At 36.0% G+C, this 23,177-nt stretch overlaps 2 protein-coding genes across 2 annotated transcripts; both read right to left on the bottom strand.

The window, feature by feature from the left end:
- Nucleotides 1-134: 134 nt before the first annotated feature.
- Nucleotides 135-3,178, bottom strand: LOC135681954 (CCA tRNA nucleotidyltransferase 1, mitochondrial). The gene is made up of 2 exons (XM_065196636.2): nt 2,026-3,178; nt 135-1,237 (listed from the first exon to the last, which is right to left on the bottom strand). The coding sequence occupies exons 1-2, from the start codon at nt 3,077-3,079 to the stop codon at nt 714-716; spliced, it is 1,578 nt and encodes a 525-aa protein (XP_065052708.2). The 5' UTR covers nt 3,080-3,178; the 3' UTR covers nt 135-713.
- A 2,725-nt stretch (nt 3,179-5,903) lies between these two features.
- LOC135681953 (TATA box-binding protein-associated factor RNA polymerase I subunit B) lies at nt 5,904-22,105 on the bottom strand. The gene is made up of 9 exons (XM_065196635.2): nt 21,975-22,105; nt 15,820-15,909; nt 15,208-15,313; nt 13,839-13,942; nt 12,903-13,155; nt 12,075-12,294; nt 10,536-10,762; nt 9,415-9,586; nt 5,904-6,900 (listed from the first exon to the last, which is right to left on the bottom strand). Exons 2-9 carry the CDS (start codon nt 15,904-15,906, stop codon nt 6,243-6,245), a joined length of 1,827 nt encoding a protein of 608 aa, XP_065052707.2. The 5' UTR covers nt 15,907-15,909; nt 21,975-22,105; the 3' UTR covers nt 5,904-6,242.
- Between the last annotated feature and the right edge of the window lie 1,072 nt (nt 22,106-23,177).

Raw genomic sequence — 23,177 nt, 5'->3', positions numbered from 1 at the left:
CCAAAAATTTCTCCACTGCTTTTTAATTGCAGAACTTACTTGGTGATTACCCCCAATCTTTGACAACCAAATATGGTACAGCTTTACACTGATGTGGCTGCTTCAACTATTACTTTCAAATAACATACCATGCATACACAATTTATTTTTGTTTAACAAAAAAACCTCACACTGTGCCTACCATTAGCCATACTGATACCTAAAACTAAATGTGACCCATTTGTAGGAAACGATTTTTTTCTACTTCAAAGGCAAAAATGCTAGTTCTAATACAACATCATATGACGAAAAATTCAAAAAAATTTAAATTTCTATAATCATCACAGAGGACTAAAACATTTTTATCTTTTACAACAAAACAACAAACAATATACCTTCTGCCAAAATTTTTAAACTAATACATTAAAACTCATCTCTAAAATGGTTTTAAGCAAATTCTTTTATGGCTTCTTCTTGGACAGAGTCACATAGCTATGAAACACAAATATTTATGAATTTTAACAAACTCAAACAAAATTGAAAACAAATATAATGCCACAAGCCAGCATAAAATGGCCCCAAAATTGTTTTGATTCTTTAAAACACAATCAATCTATTAGATTTGTTACTAGAAGAACAGGTATCTAAAAGTGAAACTAATTGCATAATGGTAGAGGTGAATATGCAAACCTAAAATATATCATCTGAAGAGTAATGCATAACATTTCATAAATTCAGTGGAATTTTGTCTTAATGTATTCTACTTTCTCTAGCAATTCATCTTTGTTAAGTTCGTAATAACTTTCCATCCAAATATTTCTGAGCTCATGTAGAACACGGCCCAATGCAGGGCCAGGTTTGACACCAGCACTTTTGATGTCATTCCCAGTTATTGGAAATTCTGGTGGTTTCCAGTTTGAGATTTCATCAGCAAGATCTTCCATACCTTGGTACAGCAAAAGTTGATTCACATGCTTATAAAGAACAGAAATGGCTTTGATATTGTTACAAGAAGCGAGAATATCTTTGTACGGCTTCTTAATATCCTCATTGTTGTGTATCATTCTGTGTGTCACAATAAATTTTCCTAGATTTCTTTCTGCTGATGAAAGCTTCAGAGATCTTGCTACCCGCTCTGCTTCATCAACTGTATCAACAAGGGTCATCAGAATGGTAACTGGCTCCAGTCTGTGTGCATGTCCATGGTTCCATACATACTCAAACTCTTCTAAATGCTTTTGAGTGCATGGTGGAAGACCTATTAGAATTAGATATTAATCTATTACCATATCAATTTTTTGTTCAGTATGTATAACAAAATCAAGTTTTTTTTAAACAAGAATAGAGCAGGCCGTGCCCAGAAAGGCACTCAATTGAGTGTGTGTGCCTAAAGCGCACCTAAAAATAGCCACGGGGAACGATTTAATTAGCACCTGGAAATGTAAAACAATATTGCCTGGAAGCAAAATACTTTTTTGAAATTGAGGTTTATAAAGCTTAAACAATCTTCTCAAATGACAGGAATATTGTGGTTTATAAGATTTTCACAAGTGTTTATACAGCCAATCTTTTGATGACTAGAATAAGGCTCCTTCTAAGGCCACGTCTACAAAAAAAGTGTTTTAATGAAAAACAATTTGAGAGTTAAAACATTTAAAAACATAATGATTTTTGAAATGCATTGATCTGTTTGGACACAAAACGTTAAACTCATTTCCATTAAGAAGAAAATGCAAATTTACATAGAAGTGTGAAATAGAGCACCCTGACTTTTTAAGGAGCTCATTTTAGGGAGCACCTTCATTTTGCTTAGTGCAAGGCCTTAATAAGGGCCAAAAAGGGGGAACCAAAATGATCATGATAATGATCAAACCAGTATGTTTCGCAGTAGCTGTTATTTAACACAAGAAAGTGGTTGGTTTTTGTATTTTCATGCAGTACAATATTGGGCATGTTTTGAAAATATAGTCCCAAAGAATGCTGGTTGCACAAGAGCCTTCAGTTAATCATTGTTATAAATCAGTGTCTAAATGCAGCAAAACTCACCTATATTTTCAGCCACTCCTAACTCATACATTATCTTCAGCAAACTTGGAGCAAAATGAGCAGTAACAATCCTTGATAATTCAGTCCAAACTCTTTCCACAGCAACATTCTTTAATCCACTTGAACATTTTTTTATAACTTCTAATGTACTTTTCACATGATCATCTTCTGTTTCAGATATTCTTCCATAGAAGCGAAAATATCTCAAGATCCGCAGATAATCTTCTCTGATCCTTTTTTCTGGATCTCCAACAAACCTTACATGCTTTGCTTTTAAGTCCTCAACACCACCAAAATAATCGTACAAATTCCCATCAAAATCTATGCTCATTGCATTGATTGTTAAATCCCTTCGCTCAGCATCTAGTTTCCAGTCATTTGTGAACTCAACAACAGCTCTTCTGCCATCGTGATTAGTGTCTATTCGCAGAGTTGTAATCTCAAAGTTATGCCCATTCATATGAGCAGTTAAAGTGCCATGTTGCAGCCCTGTCTCTATATATCGAATTTCGTTTTCCATAAACACTTTTATCATTTCGTCTGGGGTAGCTGTTGTAGCAAGGTCAATGTCTTTAGGTAAATGCCTTGAAAGTAAGATATCTCTGACTGCACCGCCAACGATTCGCACTTCATGTTTTTTGCTCAAAAAGGCTTTAACAAGTGTTAAAAGCTCTTCAGTTAGCAACTCTCTGAAGATTTTATGAGCAGAAAGGTTTAGTGTGGCAAGATCAGACACATGTCGGTTTGGTAAATTGTGAGCCATTCTCGAGCTTACTTTCATTGAAAGAGTTCCATGAGCCCTGTTTAAATATCCACCAAATACAACTGACCGACAAGGAAAATCCTTGACAGAACTTGCAGCAAAAACGTCTTGGTTTAGGAAACGACAATCTCTTGTTATGGGTTTTGCAAAAGAAGTGGAAGAAAACAGCGCAGTGAAACGTCTGAAACCAAGGCCTTGTAGTCCAATATAAAATGGTTTCTCGGTAGATATTTGCAAATTCACTGCTTCTAAATAAACGAACTTACCTAAAATCTTACTACTTCTTAGCATTTGTGAATCAGTGGTGACAAAATTCCAATTCACCTGTTCTCTCCCATGTCGTTTTAGGCCATGAGTGGTGGATGAACTTTCGATTTCTATTGGTATCGAGACAATGAGTCGTGTGAACGAGGTGGTCGTACATTTCTTAGACGACAAGAGACGTTGGATCTGGGGAGAAGGGGGTAATCTTCAGATTTGCTATAAACTTTTTAACCTGCACCTGACTTCTGCTACAGAATGCTCCTGCCTCTAAATTTTGCTTTTATGCCACATTATCTACAATCCCTGTTTTGCATACGTTGCGGCTTTGCATTTCTACCTAACATAAGAAAAAGCTCTGATAAATCGCGAAATAACTTAACATACCTCGTAGATAACCGCTTACTTTGCAAAACATTTAATCTAGGTGCAACTTACAATAAAAAAGTGGCACAAAACTTGAAAATGGCTTTGAAAAAAGCAAACATTTGAGTAAACTGAAGCTTTTTGGCTTGATGAGTGATTCGAAAAAACATATTTCTAATTTGTTGACTAATTTCTAAACTATTCGCTCCCTGAAACCGAAACATTTGTCTTATTTAACGGTCTTGAGTTTTGTATCCCAACACAACGAATAAATAGAGAGGAATATTTTTGCTTAATTCGAATTACACGCTCAACTTGCCAGGCATTATATTTCTGATGCTTTGGAATTTAACAAATTACGAGCTCGAAGCGACAGCGGCTCTCCCTTCGACAATTCAGATTTTCCTTTGCATAGAAAACATTTTCAAGCATTGAGTTCTCTACGGTCTAATAAAGACATCTTTGTCACAAAGCCCGTGGTCAGGAGTCAGGAGTCAGGAGTCAGGAGTAAAGGGCCAGGAGTGGTTATTTTGAACAAAAAGGACTGCATCTAAAAAACGGAGAATATTCTCCTCGATAAGGAAAAGTTCGTAAAACTGGGTGACGTCAAACACAGGATAAAACGGCAAGGCTAGAGCGGAAACTTCAAAAACGCCTTTTGGAGCTGGTAAACTTAAAAGTGTTGACCAACAAAGTTTACGATAAGATAAGACCCACAGGTTCACAACGTCCACAAATGTATGACCTCCCTAAAATACATAGGCTGAATGTTTCACTTAAACCCATCTTGTCTATGATTGGCTCAGTACAACATAAATTGGCTAAGTGGCTTTCTGAAATTTCGAGCCCTGTTCTTCAAAAATATTGAAAACATTTTATCAAGGATTATTTTACGTTCGCTGAGTTCATGCAAAACTTTAACATCAAACACGAAACATCTTCCGTGTGTTTTTTTGAATTAGCAGTCTTTTCACAAATGTTTCTTTGAGTAAGACCATCAAAGTATTCGCCGATGAATTGTACCGGAGGGAGCTTGATAGCCCACCATTCCCAGAGGAAGTATTCATTGAACTGATGGAGACTGCAACACGTTCAGTTCAATCCAGTTTTAACAACGAAATGTACCAACAAAAGGATGGTGTCGCTATGGGTAGCCCTCTGGGACCTGCCTTGGCCAATATCTTTGTTGGCTTTCATGAAGAGCGTTCGTTTGACTGTGAACACGGACCAATAGCCAAGTGACACAAATACCATCTTCAAAACAGAGGCTGAGTGTGATACTTTCCTAAAACGCCTTAATGGCCTTCACCCAGCCCTACAGTTTACATTTGAAAAGGATAAAATTCAGTCCTTGCCATATACCGTAAACCCACATTTTCGGGGTTATACACTCGATGGAGTTTGTTTTGCCCAAAACAAAGAAAAATCAGCCTCATAAAAACGCTAATAAATGAGGCACTGATGATTTGTTCCAAGTCTAAACTCAAATCGGAACTTGAACAACTAAAAAGATTTACTTGGAGAACGGCTATTCAGAGGATGTCATTTCAGTTCACATTAAGGAGAAGATAGCTAATTTCTCGGCTGACGTAAAATTTGGTCCCCAAAAGTGCCCGGCCTACTTGGAACTACACTGGATCGGTAACAGTTCCTTGTGTTTCGAAAAATTGTCACAAATTTTTTCTTTGCCGTGAAACCACGCATCGTTTACGGTACAAAAAAGGCCTTTCCCTCCATTCAAAAGGATTGCATTCCTACCTCACAAAAAAGTTCCGTTGTACATGAATTCACGTGCCAGTGTGATTCTAGCTACGTAGGACGCACTACCCAAAGATTGGAGGATAGAATAAAACAACATGTTCCGTGTAGAATTAGAAACAAAACGCATCCCCAAAGAGAACAGCCTACTCGGTCTTGCAGATTTAAAAGTACAACTAAAACCTGCGATTCTGCTATCGGGCAGCATTTACTGAAAAACCCGGATTGTGGAAAAAACTATAATGGCGACATGTTTCGGATTATTGGTAAAGCCCGATTGTCGTTCCATCTAGCAGTTTTGGAATCTAGCTACATAAGCACGAAATAACCGCTATTGTGTAGACAAAAGGAAGTTTTCACCTTAGGACTCCATTGGTAACATTCTCTATAGACAAGCAGCACTGATTGGTCAATCTTAACAGTCATGTGCTCGCGTTCCTCATTGGCCTGTTTCGATCCACAACTGGGTATATACATTTCCTAGCGTAGAGTTTTCGATCTATGTTCTGACGTTTTAAACTCTGAAGAGTGTTAGACGAAAAGCTTTAGTCTACTCAAATGTTTGCTTTTTTCAAAGCCACTAACAATAAAAATCAACCTCTTGAAGTAAATTTGTCAATTTTCGAAATCGGACAATTTTATTGATAGTGTGAAAACCATTGTTTTGCAAGATTAGTCGTAAAATGTTTCTACTACAAAAATATAGTAAACAGAGGCAAACGAAATGAGGTCGATTTTTCTTAATGAAATTTGCTTCAAAATTTACAAAAAACCATCTCAAATCAGTTACAGTTGCCTAATAGTTTCACAAAACTCGTTGTTACACGGATATAGGCACACTTGTGAGGGTCACGAATTAAACGGCTACTTTCAATCTGAAGTGCATTTATGATGTACGAAAATGCATTAAAAACCAAAAATTGGCTATGGCTGCGTGATTCAAAGGTGTCAGAGTAGGTCTAAACATTACACTAGAACGAAACTCAAGTGCCACCTTCTTTAGTAACTTTGCACTAGAAAATTAAAAATTAACGATCTACGTAAAGGACATGCCATGTGAGCCAGCAGTCTAGTCAACAAACAAAATAGATTCAACGAAAGCCACAAACTCCTGAAGCTCCGACATCGTGAGCAGTATTCTTCTTGCACAAATGTCTAGTAAAAACCGATACCAATCGTGAAATCTAAGTCCCATTAAGTCATCATAATAAATCAAGTAAGAACTCTTATTATCTTTCACTGGTGTGTCCTCTTGAACAGGTTCTGAGTTAGTTTTTCGTTTCGTCTTTAAATCTGGTTTGCTACATTTACAGGAAACATTTGCGATATATTCCTCTTCATCTAAAGTAATGGGCTCAAAAACAAAACTGCTTGAAGATGGTCTTTCAAACTTTACTTGCTTGCCTTTTTCTAAGCTATCAACAGTGCGGTTGAAAATTTCTGCATACTCTTTCTTGGCTCGGTTGGTGCAAGCTTTCAACCGTAACAAAACGTTGCCATCCTTAATTTTACTGACAAAATCCCCAATTTCATCTTTATATATCACTTCTGAACAGTAACGTGCATAGTTTCTGCAATCGCCTATGTAAGACAGATCTTTCTCACAGCTTGGGTAATTGTTCTGAACGTCTAGTGATTTCTTCTTCTCAAGGCGTATCGCTATACAATTCCAACATTCCAATGTTTCATGTGGAACATCAAGGAACTTTTCAATGATTCGTCCAGATCTGCAAAAATATGTATTGAAATTCAATTAAAAATGACGGAAGCATTTTGACTCAAACCCCTAAAATAGCTTGCATTAGATTGACTTCAGGTATGTACCGTTGTATCAATGCTAGCCACCCAAAAGGGGTAACAGATGCGAAGTCATCAATGCTTATGACCGATGAAATTAACTACAAGTAAATATAAGAAACTAAGATATTTCCTGATTATATTACAAAAAGTTTCTAAAAGGGTTTTCAAGTATCAAAGAACTACTTTTTAGAAACACAAAAGCGAAACATTAACATTAGCAATCCTATTCAAATCAAAGATGAATTATAAAAGGGTTTCCAGAGGTAGAGATTGATCAGCAATACGGTTTCTCAATTTCTGTTTACCTTGGGGCTCAGTTTTTTATATACAGTTTATATACGTTTTATATACGTTTCTTATAAAAAAAACGGGTACTACCATTAAAATTTTAAGATTATTGCAGGCAAAAATCAAAAGTAACGCCAGTGCAAAACTATTATTATTTTCTGTCTAGATATCAAACGTCATTGCAATTCTAGAGACAGATGCGCAGACTAATAGCAAGTAGTCCTTGAATCAAAATACAACGAAATTATTCTGGTGAAAAATATTGTGCATGTAAGATGAGTATCTAAAAGCACGATATCTTTGTTAAAAGACTTTCTCAAAAATCGTTCTTAGAAGAAAGATCTTTAAAGATGGAGATATTTTTAATAAGATGTCATATGTTATGTAGATATTTTCAGCAAAAATGATCCTAAGATATGGAAACAAGCGAACTATTTCTGGAAAGAGGAGGTTTTTGTTGGGGCGTTGTAGTCAAAAGACATGTTTTGCAGATATTCTTAGAAAGAGTAGGCGTGGATCTATTCCAATGAGACAAAAATTATCTTTCATACCACTGAATATGAAACAAGTGACTCAGTCATTCACATCCAAATGCTCAAGGAAACATGTACACCTGCAGGCCCTAATTCAAGCGCTGATGGCTGCATGTCAACATTTAGGTAAAGATTAAGAGTGTAGATGAAAGAAAAATTCTTTATTGCAGTCAGCTTAATCCTCCTTGGTGATGTGAAAATTAAAACGTTTTGACAGTTAACAAAAAACAATCTTTAGTTCAAAAATCAATTCAAACGATTTTTAGAAAGTGATAAAAGGTTCCAAGCAAGTGATGAAAACAGGTTTCAAGGAATAAATTTTTTGTAGGAATAAATTCAAGGAATAAAACATTTGTTTGTACACCAAACAATATTTTGTTTGGAAATTAAGCTCCACCCTGTTAAAAGGGTCGGGTTGGTAGTGTCCGCTGGCAGGACTTATATGAGAGGTAAATCAGCAGGTATAAAACTAGACATTTCTGTTGTTGATCTTAACGACAAAAGTAGTCTGCGTGTAGACTCTACTTTTCATTGCGAAGAAGTGTCAGTGTGGAACTTACGAGCTATTTGTCTTTCAACCTACTTGGCAAAGAATCTGTGTTATAATATAAAAGAATGAATGGATCAATGAATGAATCAACTTAACACATGGAATAAGAAAACAAGAAAATTTCACTCGATTATACAGCACAGTCTATTCAAACCAAGCTTGTATCAACCACGATGAAAATATTGGTTTTCGAAACGGGAAAAGATTAAGAACCCTTGCATTTAAAGAATCTGTTGCCAACCAAATAATAACTGTAATATGATCCCTACGGTTCATTTCTAGAGAAACAGCTCTATTAATAAATTTTGTCTCCTTATCCCCATATTAAACATTCTTAAAAAGCATGATACAAGATAATCTTAATCTCAGTTTTATTGATAGCAAGGCTTCTGGCCTGTAGCCAGACTATTGTTTCATAGTGAAGAATATGTAAAGTTACCAGCAGCATTCATTTAAGAAATAGCTTACAGAAGCAGCCTGTTTTTCAGGCGTAGAGCAAGTTATTTGTGTTTCATAACATTCAATTGGGAGATAAATAAAATCTGAGGGTTTGGGAGATCATTTCAAGTACATTTTTGCTGAGTTTTGCAGCCAGACTTGTGAAAATAGATCCATTCTCAGAATGTAAATTACTAAATTTATCTTCGTTACCTTCGACCTTTCCATCTACATACACCCATGGCAATCATGATTTATTTTGCAAAGAAAGACCATTTCCGAAAAACGGAAGCACGTACCCAAGCACAGAATCTTGTCGCCAAAAACATAACCGAACTCCAGGGTCTAATCTAAAAAGACCAATGCCGAGCTCACTTTAATTAAGGTTCACATCCCACAGTAAAGGGGTGCCTCCTCCCAGGAAAGAATGACAGAGCGATCTATCAATCCCGAGAAGTATAGCTTGGAATTCATTATCTTTCAAGGGTAAAGATTACGCTAATAGCCAGACCAGAAACAACCGCAACAACAACAACAGCAACAACAACAGCAACAACAACAACAACAACAGCGTTATTTCATTGCTCCTGTGAATACGCAGGAAACCCGCCAATAACATTAACTAGCCTTACCTCTCTGTATCCCCGTCTAGGCCGTAGACAAGCTTTAACGCGACTATTATGAATGCACTTGCCATTTCATCATAGTACTCATTGCAATTTGCGTTGCGTTGAAACTTAAAATCAGTACGTGGTTTGTATTCACAGGCATTTATCAACGAGACCGCCAGCCGATGAATCGCAGCTAGAACGAAAAATTCACATATCAAGATATCGCTGAGAAAAGAAGAATTGCAACAATCTTACCTCATCTACTATTACCTCATCAACTAGCTTATAAATAAGAGCATTGAACGGAAAATTGAAACATATTTTAATAATTAGCTGAATTATGCTAATGATAAATTTGCTATAGCAGTGTTTATTCTAATAGTTTAAGGCTAAATTGATTCTGCTACTAATTATCCGCTTAAGATCGTGTGCATGATTTGGTGAATAGAATAGGGCGGTTTGAAATTGCAACGCTGAGTTTCACGCTTAATACGATCATCAGGGTCATGTTTTGATAACCAAATTAAGCGCAAAACTTAAGAGTTGCAACTTAGGACTGTGCTCCTCCAAACGCCAAAGCGTGTAAAGTTGTGCCTACAAGGCATCGGGCTCCGTGTAAGAGACACATAAAACTATGGTTTCCATTGAGATCGTTTGCGTGTTGTTAGAATATAAAATTCAATGTCAATATTTCATTCTCTAAAAGGCATCTGGATAACACCATACCTGCACAAGTTTACTTCGCAAAAAGTGCAGGATTGTAGCAAATCCTGTCTATTAGAAACAATGTTTATCCTCGCGTTTTGTTTACCTCCAGCAATAGATTCACAGTAAATTACTGCCTAAGCATTAAAACGTTTTTAACTTGTGCAATTTAGATGCTAGGTAAGAATTCCGACTCGCTTTGAATATCGACAATCGACTGCTACCTATTAGTAACGATGCAACTTCCCAAGAAATCGACTGCTATGCTAGAAAATGAAGCCACCTACAGCCTGCAAGGGGCGAAAAATATATTGGTGGGACATTGGGCAAAGACAAGAAATACTTGAAAATGCAACAAGTCTAAGCTGATAGTAAAAGATTTGATGTAATTTTTAAAAAAAAAACAGAATCACTGTGTTATATAATAAATGTCTTACCAGGTAACTGAAGATCAAGAACGATTCTAGCAACAAATACGAAGAAATCTGGTTTAGGAACAGGTGGGAGGTCAAGATTGTTCATCAAGAAGTTTGTTCCTTGGTGAATCTTCAATACTTTTACAGGGCGACTTGCAAAGGTCCACATATCTTCATAGGAAAACTTCATATGGCTTGGGAGAATCTTGGACAGTCTGTTATACGGAATGTGTCCTCTTGCAATCAACCTGTAGAAAAAAATTTAATTTAATTTTTAATTTGACAAAGAACAGTTGACTTGAGACTTGAAGTGAAGATGGGAAAAATCACATGCCAGGACATTAGTCTAGTGAATCTGAGTGTCTGTTGAGGATTAGAGTAAACTAACAACAACAACTTCAAACCAAGGGTAACACGAAAACCTAGTTTCATTCAGCTGCAAAAATTGCATCGAGACGAGCTGTGTTACTGAACATAGTCTTCCAGAAGTCTTTTCGTGGCTTAAAAATTTTTCGACATAAATTTTTTCACAGTATCAATCATGTTTGTATTGACAATTATTTTTAAAATCTGTAAAAGTGTTCAGTAAAAATAAAGCGTATTGAATGGGTAATATCAAACATAAGTTGTGAAGTATTTCCAAAAAAATATTAAAACCTCTTCATCTACAATTCTGGCCAAAAGTTATTGGACTGGCTGGCAAATTGCAGTATTTTTGGAAAAATTCCCTTCCCGCCCCCCACAGTCAATGTTGATATGCTTATTGCTACTCTTATCGATTGCTGTTACTTGGGTAATTTAAAAAAAACCAACATTGCTGCAGGGGAGGAGGGTTTTGATAATATTTTTGGGGTGAAGTTGCAATTTTAGTGGTTTTCTTCGCCAGTCTACTTACTGAGGTCCCGGCATGTGATTTCTCCCATCTTCACTTCAAGTCTCAAGCCAACTGTTAAAAGGCTTTAAATTAAATTTTATTCTACAGGTTAATAGCTTGAAATTTACGCTAATAACTTGGACAGCGAGTTCAAATGAAATGTAATCCATGTAACAACAATTACGTCAAACTCCTTGTTTTTTTTACTGCAATCGTGGTATATTTTATCTTCTGAAATACGAAGGAAATCTTGATAGTTTACATACTTTCTTAGATATTGTTCAAATAACATTAGACAAAACAAACAGTCTAGATAGCTTCTAGTTTTTTCTCGCCAGATTTCATTAGAAACCAAATTTATAGGTAGACTGAAAGAGCATTTAACGGGTTGCTTCATAGCACACTTTCTCGATTTTGATCATCAGTCTAGCCTCGAATGTCCAAGACATAATGGAAAGGTCATTGATTTTAAAGAAAATGAGTCTGAGCACCAGCCATTAGTTTTCTACTACTAACCTACTTACATTGGTAACTTAGAGCAACGATTTACACTTTAGAATATTCCAACAGAATTTACCCAACTCGTGGTTCAAGATCAAGTTTTAAAATCTTCGTGTATTATAACCTAGCCAGAAAAAACCTATCACTGAGAAAATACCTCCATATAGCTGGGGAAAAAACCAAACCTCAACAGATCAGCAACAGTGATAGGCTCTTTCATATACATCAGAGCAATATGGATGATCACGACCGTGACTTTCTGCTGCATGTGATGCCACTCGTTTGTACTTAAGTCGTTTTTGTAGCGCAGTGATCCAATATGTTCTTTCTCTTCATCGCTATTGCTTGTCTCACTTGACTGGGAGTCTCCAAGCTCCGAGCCACTTGAACTGCTGTCTAGGTAACCTTTAGAAAAATCATTTTCTGAGTGAATCTCTGTATGCTATGCAATGAGACTGCACCACATTATTCAACAAAGTGTACTCAATTCTTAGCACATAAGATCTTTTAGGTAATATACGCAAAGTGGGAGAGATGTGTAGCAATGTCTTTATAATGAAGGTTTATTTTGCACATAAAATTTATTCAGTCATAGAATGGCATAGTGGTGAAGTATTAAGCGGTCTGAGGGTGGCTCACGGGCTTAGTTCAGGTACGACCAATCGCAAGAATCTAATGTTCCAGTTCCAAACGTGACTAAACTTTCACATGAATTGAGGATAGTCACCATCTCTCTGTAATTTCAGGCATAGCAATCATGAGACATGGTCAATTCGAAAGGAGGAGCAAAGAACACTGCCTGCATAGCTTCTCGGTAACCTGAAAACTACCTTCAAAAGCTAGGTAGCTAGGCCTCTTTTATCCTTGAGGTCTGGTAAAAAATATGGATGGCATGGCGTGAAATTAATTCACAATTTCATCCGTCAAAGCTCATCTATTTTATCTACGATATTCCTACTGAAACGAAATACAGTCTCAAATTCTGTACTTTTTGATCACATCACATAACCAACCTTCATTCTCAAACATCCAATCTTCGTTTATTTTCCTCTTTTTTCTCCTTGATCGATGTGTATCTGATTGTTGGCATTCCTCTGTCACCAGATCGTCTTTTAAAATACCCAAAGCCTTCTTATGTACTTCATTGAGAAAATGGTCCCTCCTTTTGGTTGGCTTCTCATGAAACAACGGACCATTTTCATGGCTTCCAGTAAAAGCAATCCTCTTTTTACTTAGAAAACGAAACCATATTTTCCGTACAACGTCCTGGGTTATACATAGAAATGAGTCAATCTATCATACAAATGGCATCGCCCTAATTTTCATAGCAGAAAGCCTACATAAGCAATATAATAAAAAGATCTGAAAGAACCCAAACTGCAAAGTAAAAGAAAATCTCCTTACTGAGGGGCTTAATCCGACTCCCCCCTTGAAAAAGTTATTCCAGGACAAGAATGAATGTCTTTTTCACTTTGAAACTGTTTTTCAATTTCATAAAAGATTTCCGGACATAAAAAACTGAAGAATTTGAAAAAACGTGCAATTCTAAAAACATATTGGAGCACCTATCACGTCTACGGTGTATAAATATATATTACGATATCCATGATAAGATATAGCTTTCAAATGTGTGAAGAAGTCATTTAAAACGGTAATGTGAGCACGGCTCACTACAAAATATTGCAACTTGACACGATGGAAAATAAATCGTTTTTTATCGTGTGAAATTCAATTGGTTCACAAGAATCCCAGTTTGTTTAGCATTCTAACAAAAGTGCTGGCCTTGCATTCTTGCATTTTGCTTGTTTGCAAGGCTCGATTCCAGTTAATATTTCTCAGTTCTTCGAATAAACTAGCAATGGCAACGATGCAAAGGCAAAGCTCGGCGTGCATTAGTCAAGCACTTAAAAATATGTTAGTCTGGGTATAAAGAACAGAAAGTAACTCACCTTCAATTCGGGCTTCACCCCAAGGCCTACAAGAGCCTTCACCTGTGCCTTCAACAAACACTGATAGGCCTCGTATGTCACCCATGGCTTTCCAAGGTATTTTTCTAAAAAACAAGAGAAGGTATCAGATGACACATGTCGAATCGCTATAGTCTAAGAATCATTTTCGTCAAGATTGTTTAACTGTAACTGCTGAAAACCTTGACAAATTTTTGAATGAAAGTAGAAAATTTTTAAAACTTCCAAGCTGGTTAACCTATTCCTATCCAGAAATTTAGATTAATTCCTCACTTCTACAAAAACTACTGATTCTTCAAAAAAATACAAAGCTATGCACAGGGGTGGATATGCTTCTCATTCCCAGGGGTGATGCTGCTGAGATTAAGAGGGTCAATAAAGTATGATTCAAAAACTTTAGAACAAAATGAAAGACGCCTGAATGCAAGGGAGTGGTGGGCCTGGATGCAAAGTCATCCCAGCATCCTTTGCCAGTCCGCCTACATATCTCTGCAAAAAGTCTATGTGCGTAATTGCATTCATTTGCCTTGATAATTTACTTCTCGTTTTCCTGTTAGAAGTTGAAATAGTGACTATAATCACTTTGGAATAACAACAACCAAAACAGCCAAAATAATAATAGTTGAAGAAACCGTTCACGGTCAAATGTGGTGTCTAAAATATACCCGGGAACAAAGTAAAGCAAAGTAAATAATGTCAGAAGGAAGTATTGCTGAATAAAGCCCATCCGCTGCATTCTATGAACCTTGCGATGCAGGAATAAGAAATAGCACCCAGCAACTAGCCACCCTCATGTAGGCATCAATCGGTACTCCTCGGCCTGGATCATAACGAGCTCATTCCACAAGTTACTGATCATGCCACAAATAGCTTTAGGGTAATCATGAAATGCACCCTAGTTTTACAATTTTACATCTCTCAGGCAAACTGCCGTATTAAAAAATTGTTATCATTATTAAAAAATGATATAAGGCAAAGACGAAAATAAACTACTAGATTTTACCTAAAATTCAGCACCACAAAAATGTAATAAAAGAGCATCGTAATAATCATCGACTCATCGTAAATCTTAAATCCTGCCAAAAAATTAAACAAGCATAATTTTACCGACAAAGGATGCAAAAAATACCCATTGACAGGTTGCAAAAGGCATCTGACATCATCAAAGCTAGAGCATGAAACATTTTTTCTGTCAAAGTCTATTCATATGTTTTCTCTAAAAGACTGCGGGTACCTAGGTCACTCTATCAAACAAGACCTCTCCAGATAATTAACTTTTATTCTAATGATAACTTCTAAACACATTCGAGAATTAACAAAGTTACATGACAAAAAAATAGAAACTCTGTACCTTGATGCTGGGATTTTTTACGTTTCACTTTGATTTCTCTTTGCTTCTGCTGTCCAAATGTGGCATAGCCAAGGCTTTCTTGCACCTGGACTTCATTTCTAATCTCCTACAAAGAGAAAAGAATTACTTCATGACACATATATTAGTACTATGCTGTCTTTTATTATACATCAAATACTACCTTTGCTTCGATGTATAAACAAAGGGGTCCTAAGTTGAAATTCTTGAGTTCCATGTCTAATGCAATCAATTGATGACAATAGGCAGGCAATAGTTTCCATACGAGGCAATAATCAGCTCTGCCTATACCCTATCAAGCACTAATAGATAAACCAGTAAACAGTAATTTTCAAATTCTAATTAGCTATAAAATTAGGGCTGTTACTGTTTTTCTTTCATAGAAAGAGTCAATACTTATTTACTTTCAGCACAGGCTTCATAGGAAACTGAATTTGAGAACAAAGCCTGTCAAGATACTTACAGACATTAGCTTTCAGGCAACTTTTAGGCTAATGCCACAAGGAAAAATGCATAATCAAATTTTTTCACTATGTTTAGTAAACATTATCTCGGGGATTTGGGCATATAAGGGACAAGAAAAAACATACTTACCTGGGACTGTGTTCCACAAATGTTACAAAAATATTGCCCATCTAACTCATCAAAAGAGCCTTCACCACATAGAACACAGACAGGCATAGTCTGAAAAGGAGATAACTGTAATTAACTCTTTATAGGGAGTGCAATTATAATTATTTGAAGAAAAACATTTTAGTTAAGCTTTTCTATTCAATTTCTTGAGTGGTAAATACTTTTAATTAATGACAACTTGAGTACAGACTCGGTCCCCGTCAAATCACTGTATTTTTATCTCTGCTCTCAATTTGATGAACCATGCAAAAAAACAGAAATATGTTCCATTAAGTAATGTAGCACAAGATTAAAAGTTCTAAAAATATATTTTTATGACGTCACATTTAAAAACTCTTTTGTCACTACTTGCCAATCCTAAACACTTAAGAAGTTTCGAAAAGTTTTTAAACTAATCAATATAAATCTGGTAATAGGAAAATCAGAAGAATTTTCATTCATTTTGGAAGGAGCCTTAAGCAAATAGAAGGATATATTCGGGAAATCGGTGGGGAATTCTCATTTTGGGTGTCAATTGTCATGCTTCAATTAGGTGTTTAAGTCCTTTTGCTTCTTTGATGCCATTGGGAATAATAGAGAAGAAGGAGTTCTGTAGTTTGGGCCTCGGCACAAAAGTGTGGGCTCCCTGAGTCAGATGGGCGTATTTAATTGCTTTGGGTCGGGATTATCGTGCTTACTTCGTGTGCTGTTTCCACGCTGTTCTATTCTCCCGTCCCTCCCTCCCCTTTTGATATAAAGCGTAGTGTTTCTTCGAATCCTTAGTTATTCTATTGTATTAGGTTAAGGCTTGTTTACATCACGGGATTCATTTCAAACTTCTTGTTTTTTTTGTTTAGGAAATAATAGACTCTTAATTCAGTCATATGGGCAATTCCATGAAAAATTGGACATAACACTGTTTTTTCAACAGCTGTATCTTTGATAATATTTTTATGATATTAATCCTTCAAATACTTGTCTATGTGAGCATATAGACATTGTCTCGATTTTTTTCTCTTTTTATTAGCAATTTCGTTTTTTTTACAAGGTTTCCGATTACAGCTGAATGTTGTAAACATTTCATACTTTTTAAATGCACGAAAAATCATAAAAACCTACTTTTTTTCTAAAAACAGTTCTTTTCATTGCATACCGTAAATCCTCGAATTGCCCCCCCCCCCTCCCCCGCAAAAGCATCCCCCTCGAATAAGCCCCCACCCTAGAACTACAAATTTGATGATTTTTGCCATCTGAGACACTTTTTGCCTTTAGTGTTTTATTGAATTACCACAAAAATTCATACTTTTGGTAATAATTAAATAAATGCTCATAAAGAAATTCCTACTAAAACAAACAAGGTCTTTAAATAATTTCTTCTTAATGTCTACAATAAAATGGGCTAATTCGAGGACTTTTAAACTAAAATATTCAACAAAGAAAAAATTTCAAAGATTTATTTTGGCCAAGACAATTAAATTTGTGTGTGAACTTTTGCTTTTTAATGTGTAATGTCTGTAACACTTTTTAATTTTTTTCCTTTTTTCTACAGTTAAAGAACAATGATTGTTTTTGTTTTGCAAAATCTCTGTTTTAAAAGTATATCATACCTTTAACTATTGTCAATTAATCTTTTACTTTATTATTTCTTTATATTCTCGAGTTACGGACATTACGTTTCAGACATTACATTTCCAACATTGCTTGTAGAAACTACACTTTTCAGCCTTTTAATTGATAGATTCATACTATAAAACTTGAATCTTGAAAAACGGCCTTTAACTGAAAACAGGCTTCCTTTGCATACTAAGTGTAACAATGTCATGGTAACCAATTACAAACTCTTAGTCTTAGTAGCTCCTTGAGAAATTAAAACATGGCACCGCCACTTTCGCCAAGAGCTCGCACTTGAAAGCACAGAGAAAAACTATAAGGTGATGCAGAAAAGTACAGAGCAAAGAAAAAAGAAAAAGGGAAGCAAAAGCTGAAGAAAGGACAATTGGTAGGGTTGATAAAGTGAAAGAGGCTAATCAAAGAAGGAATAATCGAAAACGTGTGGCTGAATATAGAAGAAGGCAAAAAGCAAAAAGATTAGAAAATAGTATGACTAATGTTTATAAGAGCAAAAGGTTGTAGCAAGAGCTTCAAAGGTGCTAACAACCCAAGAAAAAAGAAAGTAGTCAAAAACTGTAAGAAAGTAACAAAAACTGTGGTGTTATCTCTCTTGCAACTTCTCAATCAAAAAACATCTCAAAGGAGACACAAAGAAGAGTTGTTGAATTTTACTTTACTGTCATGATAACATCTCTAGACATGTCACAATTTGGACAAATGATGCCAAAGAAAGACTCCAGAAGAGTCAACTTTATTTTTCAATCTAAGAGACACATGCCTGATTCCAGAAAGAGTACCCATCATTACCAATAGGAAAATCAAAGTTCGGTGAATTTTGACCTTCAAATGTTCTTCTTCGAAAAGATACATCAAAGGAAGCATGCTTATGTGTTTACCATGAGAACATAGTTTTGTTGTGTGAAGCATTACACAAAGCTTCGTTTGCTCCTCTTCATCAAAATATGTTTTTAATTATTTACCCACAATTTTGTGAAAGAAACAAATTGACAGATTGGCATGGCACTTTTCCACAGCTTCCCCTGGGAAGGGTGCAGTGGATGGAATTGGGGGAGGGGGGGAGGGGGGGACTGTGAAAGATCATGTTTGAATGGGAACTTTAGCCAAAAAAGTAATTGTGCAATCATTTCATGATTTCTGTGTAGTGGCAAGGGAGCTAAGTCATAAAGTGGAGATTAAAAACATAAATAATGCTGAAATTGCCGCAGAAGCAGATAAGTTAAGCCTTGCAGAATTTTTTGCCAAACCAAGTGCCATAAAAAAGCGACATTATGTGGCAGTAGCACATGATGGAAAGATTTTGTGTAAACAATACTCTTCACGGCCTGAACAGGAGGACCTGGAATGTTCTAGAAGTTTAGTTGAGACGGAGATGGCAGATGATTGGTGTGGAGACCATTGCATCAATTATCTCCAGATGCATCTTTCAAGGAAGGAGATTATGCTATAGTTGCATATGAGGGTGGACATTTTCCAGGGATGCACCCAAAGGAAAATTGAGCAAAGATTAAATCAATGGAGAGATGTGCTGGGGGTTGGAGATGGTGCCAGGGGTTGGAGATGGTGCTGGGGGTTGGAGATGGGGGTTGGAGATGCAAAGTGATGATGAGATTGATTATGATTTAGAGGACAATATCAATGTTATTGGCTTTCCCATTCCTGTTAATAACAGAGGCACCTTCAAAGTAGATGAACTTCTAGAAAATTGGGGACATTAAGTTTAACCATTAAGGTAATGAACAAAGTTTTATCTTTAGTATGTCTGTTTGATTGATATTTTTTGTAAACTATCTTTAGCAGTTAGTTATTTTTGTCTTTCATAGCAGAAGTTTTGGAAGCTTAATGCATTTTGTGGTTTAAACATATTTAAAGAAGAGGTTATTACATTAGAATCTTGAAGGCATAAAACCTAAATAAAGCTCCAACAATCTAAAAACTATGGTTAAGAATATTTTGTTAAGTTAAAATAGTATCTATTTGCACTTGAAAAAACTTGACAGAAATAAATTATGAAAAGTTTTAGTTGTTAGACAAAATAGTAATCTCCATAAAAAATCGTTAGTAATGTCTGAACACAGCATTTTACAGGATTTTTAATTAGACATAATAACATTTTCCTAATGGTTCTGATAAGTGTGTCCTTTTCCCTGTAATGTCCGTAACAAAACAGAACTTTTGAAATACTCTTCAACAGTGATGATTATTAGAAATCTAGTTTATAACATGAGATAATGTTACTTATTTTGTTAGAAATCCTGTTCAATGTCTTCTTTTTTTCATTTTTGGTATTTTGATAATCAACAAAAGAAAGTCCATTTTTACTCTAAAGTGTAATTTCGTAACATGAATGTTCTCACTTCCCCTCTCATATCTTAGGTATCTAAGGTAGGACTGGTGGATTGGATCTCTGGTGAGGAAAAGTTAACTTTTTCTCCATTCCCTGCCCAGAACTTTAAGCTGCTTGTACTTGAGTATATTAAACTTGGTTTCCACTATGAGTTAACTTGAAATATTTCTGAGTTAAATTGAAAATTAACTCAATGATCTATATGTAAGTTAATTTGAGATAGTGTGAATAGCATTAGATAACGCAAGCTAACTCAAATTAACCCATGTACTGATTTGGTTTCCACTTGAGGTAGAATTAAGTATGGAAATGCCAGAAATCACATTTTATTTGAGTCTTGCAGCTATGGCGGGCGTCTTACAAGAACAACTTATTTTACTTCTGCTTTTGAAAATAAGTAGAAGGAAAAGATATTTTTGCTAGAAGTGCTGTTCGCGATCTGCGCCAAGGTTTTCGGTATGGAAAATCTACCAAAAAAGATATGTGTTTGGTGAATAAGACCACTTGGAACAGGAACTTCGAAATGAGAACATGCTTCTCTTATTTCACAATTGATATTTTTTTAATAAAGAAAACTGTTTTAAAGTAATGCTCAGTGCAAGTGCGTTGCGTAAGAACCTCAGGGCAAATGGTTGCACATTTCCCTTCCATGCAGTGGCTTCTTTTGATAAGATGTTATCTCAAGTTAACTCATGAGCTTGAAATAAAAAAATTTTGTTTCCAAGCTCATGAGATAATGTGAGTTACAAGAGCTAATTTTCATGAGATAATTTTTAATGAGCGTTTCCATTATGAGATAATTTTTGTCAGATCAGATGTCAGATCAGATGTCAGATGTCATGTCAGATCACAAATTATCTCAAATTTACTCATGTTAACTCATAGTGGAAACCAAGCTTTAAGCTATGTCAAAGGTTAGGTTTTTTGTATAGGTTAGGTGAAGCAACTTGTGCTGATGCACAAACGGCCCAACATTGGTTCCTGCGATGAGGGGAGGTAGCCTCAAGATCTGATTTGATGAGAGATAAGACAAGGTTTTCTGAGGGAGCTTTTTTATTTTAATTGGTGGAATGCATTTGTTGATGTTTTTTCTCCAAGAAATTGATGACATATGATGATCAATGATCCTTTAACTGATTGTAAATGATTTTAAAGTGCCACTGAAATGAAACAATTTTTTTATTGATGTTTTCTGTCAAGTCAGTGCTTCAAAGTTCTGATTTTCAAGACTTTGTGTGCAAAAATCTTGCACTTTCCCCACTTTCCAACTTGTTTTGCCACTGTCAAAACATCAGTTATCGCCAGGACGGTCAAGAGGGGGATAAATTGCCCCAGGGCCTCTTAGTCAGGGGCCTCAAAATGTAATGAAATCCATTTTCAAATGGAATTGATTAAAATCAACAAAATTATGCCTTAAAAAGTAAAAATTTTTAAACGTTTGCAAGAAAAATGAAACAATTTAAGCTAATCTAAAATTCTTTTGCCTTTCTGCTTTGGCCTTTACTTTCCACTTTTCCCCGACGCCTGCAGAACCTTGTGGCTTCCCTGGTTATCGTAGTAGCATCATTGTCATGGTATCGCATCTATTTACATCCTGTCTTTTTCAGTGTTTCAAACTGCCTATCTCTACCAAGTTGCATGCTGGTATCATGTTATATACAATTGGTAACTTCTTATCTTCTTTCAGCCCTCACTATGGCTGAATTGACTATGTAAATCTTAATGTGCATCACTCGCCGCCCCAGCCCCTTTTCGCACGACCTACCCTCGAAAAACCCCAGAAATCCCATTTATGGGCTTAAAATGAAAAACTAAACTTTTTTGGAAATCAGCAATGATTATTCTATCAGAATCAACAATAAAATTTTTTCCATTATTTCATTGCAGTGGCACTTTACTTTTAAAGACATCAACACTGCAGGTTGCAATGATTTCAGTTCCAGTTTTTATATTTTAATCGGGCTGTTCGTGAATACATAGATTGAGCATGGCAAACTAACAGTTAACTAGTGTATATAAAATTGCATTTGTGGTCAATTTCTGGGGAGGCGCGCCTGCCTCTATTATTATAGAAAAACAAAAACAAGCTCACTTCACGTTAAAGTTATTGATAGCTTTTAATGATAAATCTTTTCTGTTGGTTTCAAACTGATATGCTTACCTATGAATATTCTTAGAATAAATGTTGAGCCACCAAGAACCAAGTGAAAGTCCTCCGTTCGTGGTAACAAAAATTGTTGTTTTAGGCCAAACTGCAATCGAGGCTGCTGATACCTAACCTCATAATCGAGACCAACAATTTCGTTTTAGGGGTTTATAGATAATATAAAACATGTTCTCTATACCGATTTCTTCAAAGGCATAAGAACTTACGATGTCGAGTAGAAAGCATAAGAATAAATATTCCACTAACTAACATTTTTATGGCTACAATGAAATTTCGTTCATCTCATTTTCCGCAAATAAAATGCTTGGACTTTCCCACTAGTTGATAAAACACCCCATTTTACCTGATGAGGAAGTCTATCGGAACGCAGGTTGATGCTAATATTGTTCTTAAGTGATGATGTAACAAAAATCATTTTTTGAAATTTTGAATTTTGATCCCCTAGCCTGAAAGTTCACCGTGAAATATCTCTAAATATGCAAAATCAGTTAAAGGTGTTAAGATTTACCAGAGATATGGCCACATGGGGACTCTTGAAAGTTGTTGCTGATTACGTAACTGTAGGTACAAAGAAAATGAAAGGTATTCATCACAATGATATAATGCTGTTCGACATTACTGTTCGACAGAAATTATTACTGTTCGACAATGTTCGCTCCAAGTCCCTTTGAATGGTCCAGGCATAACGTCCCCAGCAAGATCAGGCTGTTTGTCCCCTGTCAGTTTAAAACGTGCTAAAGAGTGTTAAACAAATTTTCTGTCTGGCCACATATACCAAGTAAACTATCAGATGTGCTGACAAGAATACAACTTTTACCCGGCCCCTACCAGTCTTCGAAAAAAAATTTCCTTTGCCTGCCATCTTACTTGCACGTGGAAAAGGAAGCTCGTCGGACTTGTTATACAGGGGTGCTACTCAGGACCGTCGAGAGGGGGGGGGTAACCAGGGTAGTTACCAGGGGGCCCGGGGCCTTGAGGGGCCCGTAGAAAATAAGGTATATATTTTTGGCTATGAGCAGCATTGGCAGGGCGGGCCCATGACCCGATTGATATTCGAAATCTAATCTTTCAACATTTGATCAACAAGCTGGTCTATGATGAGGGCCTTTTCTTGTTATGGTTTATAATTAAAACATTGACGATACGATCATAATATACTTCTCCAGAAGCCGAAAAATTTGATTGCACTTACATATA

This window comes from Rhopilema esculentum, chromosome 16 (assembly GCF_057945365.1).
Source record: "Rhopilema esculentum isolate cy_ngs chromosome 16, ASM5794536v1, whole genome shotgun sequence".
NCBI classification, from domain to species: Eukaryota; Metazoa; Cnidaria; class Scyphozoa; order Rhizostomeae; family Rhizostomatidae; genus Rhopilema; species Rhopilema esculentum.
Note: the sequence above shows the minus strand (reverse complement) of the source record. Positions and strands in the feature narration are given on the sequence as shown.

Excerpts from the sequence above, each read along its gene's own strand:
- LOC135681954 (XM_065196636.2), bottom strand. The coding sequence starts at position 3,079 with ATGCTAAGAAGTAGTAAGATTTTAGGTAAGTTCGTTTATTTAGAAGCA. Across the intron at positions 1,238-2,025 it reads AGGAGTGGCTGAAAATATAG|GTCTTCCACCATGCACTCAA; the intron begins GTGAGTTTTGCT and ends TAATTCTAATAG.
- LOC135681953 (XM_065196635.2), bottom strand. The coding sequence starts at position 15,906 with ATGCCTGTCTGTGTTCTATGTGGTGAAGGCTCTTTTGATGAGTTAGAT. Across the intron at positions 10,763-12,074 it reads ACTGTTGCTGATCTGTTGAG|GTTGATTGCAAGAGGACACA; the intron begins GTTTGGTTTTTT and ends TTTTTTCTACAG. Across the intron at positions 6,901-9,414 it reads CTAGACGGGGATACAGAGAG|ATCTGGACGAATCATTGAAA; the intron begins GTAAGGCTAGTT and ends ATATTTTTGCAG.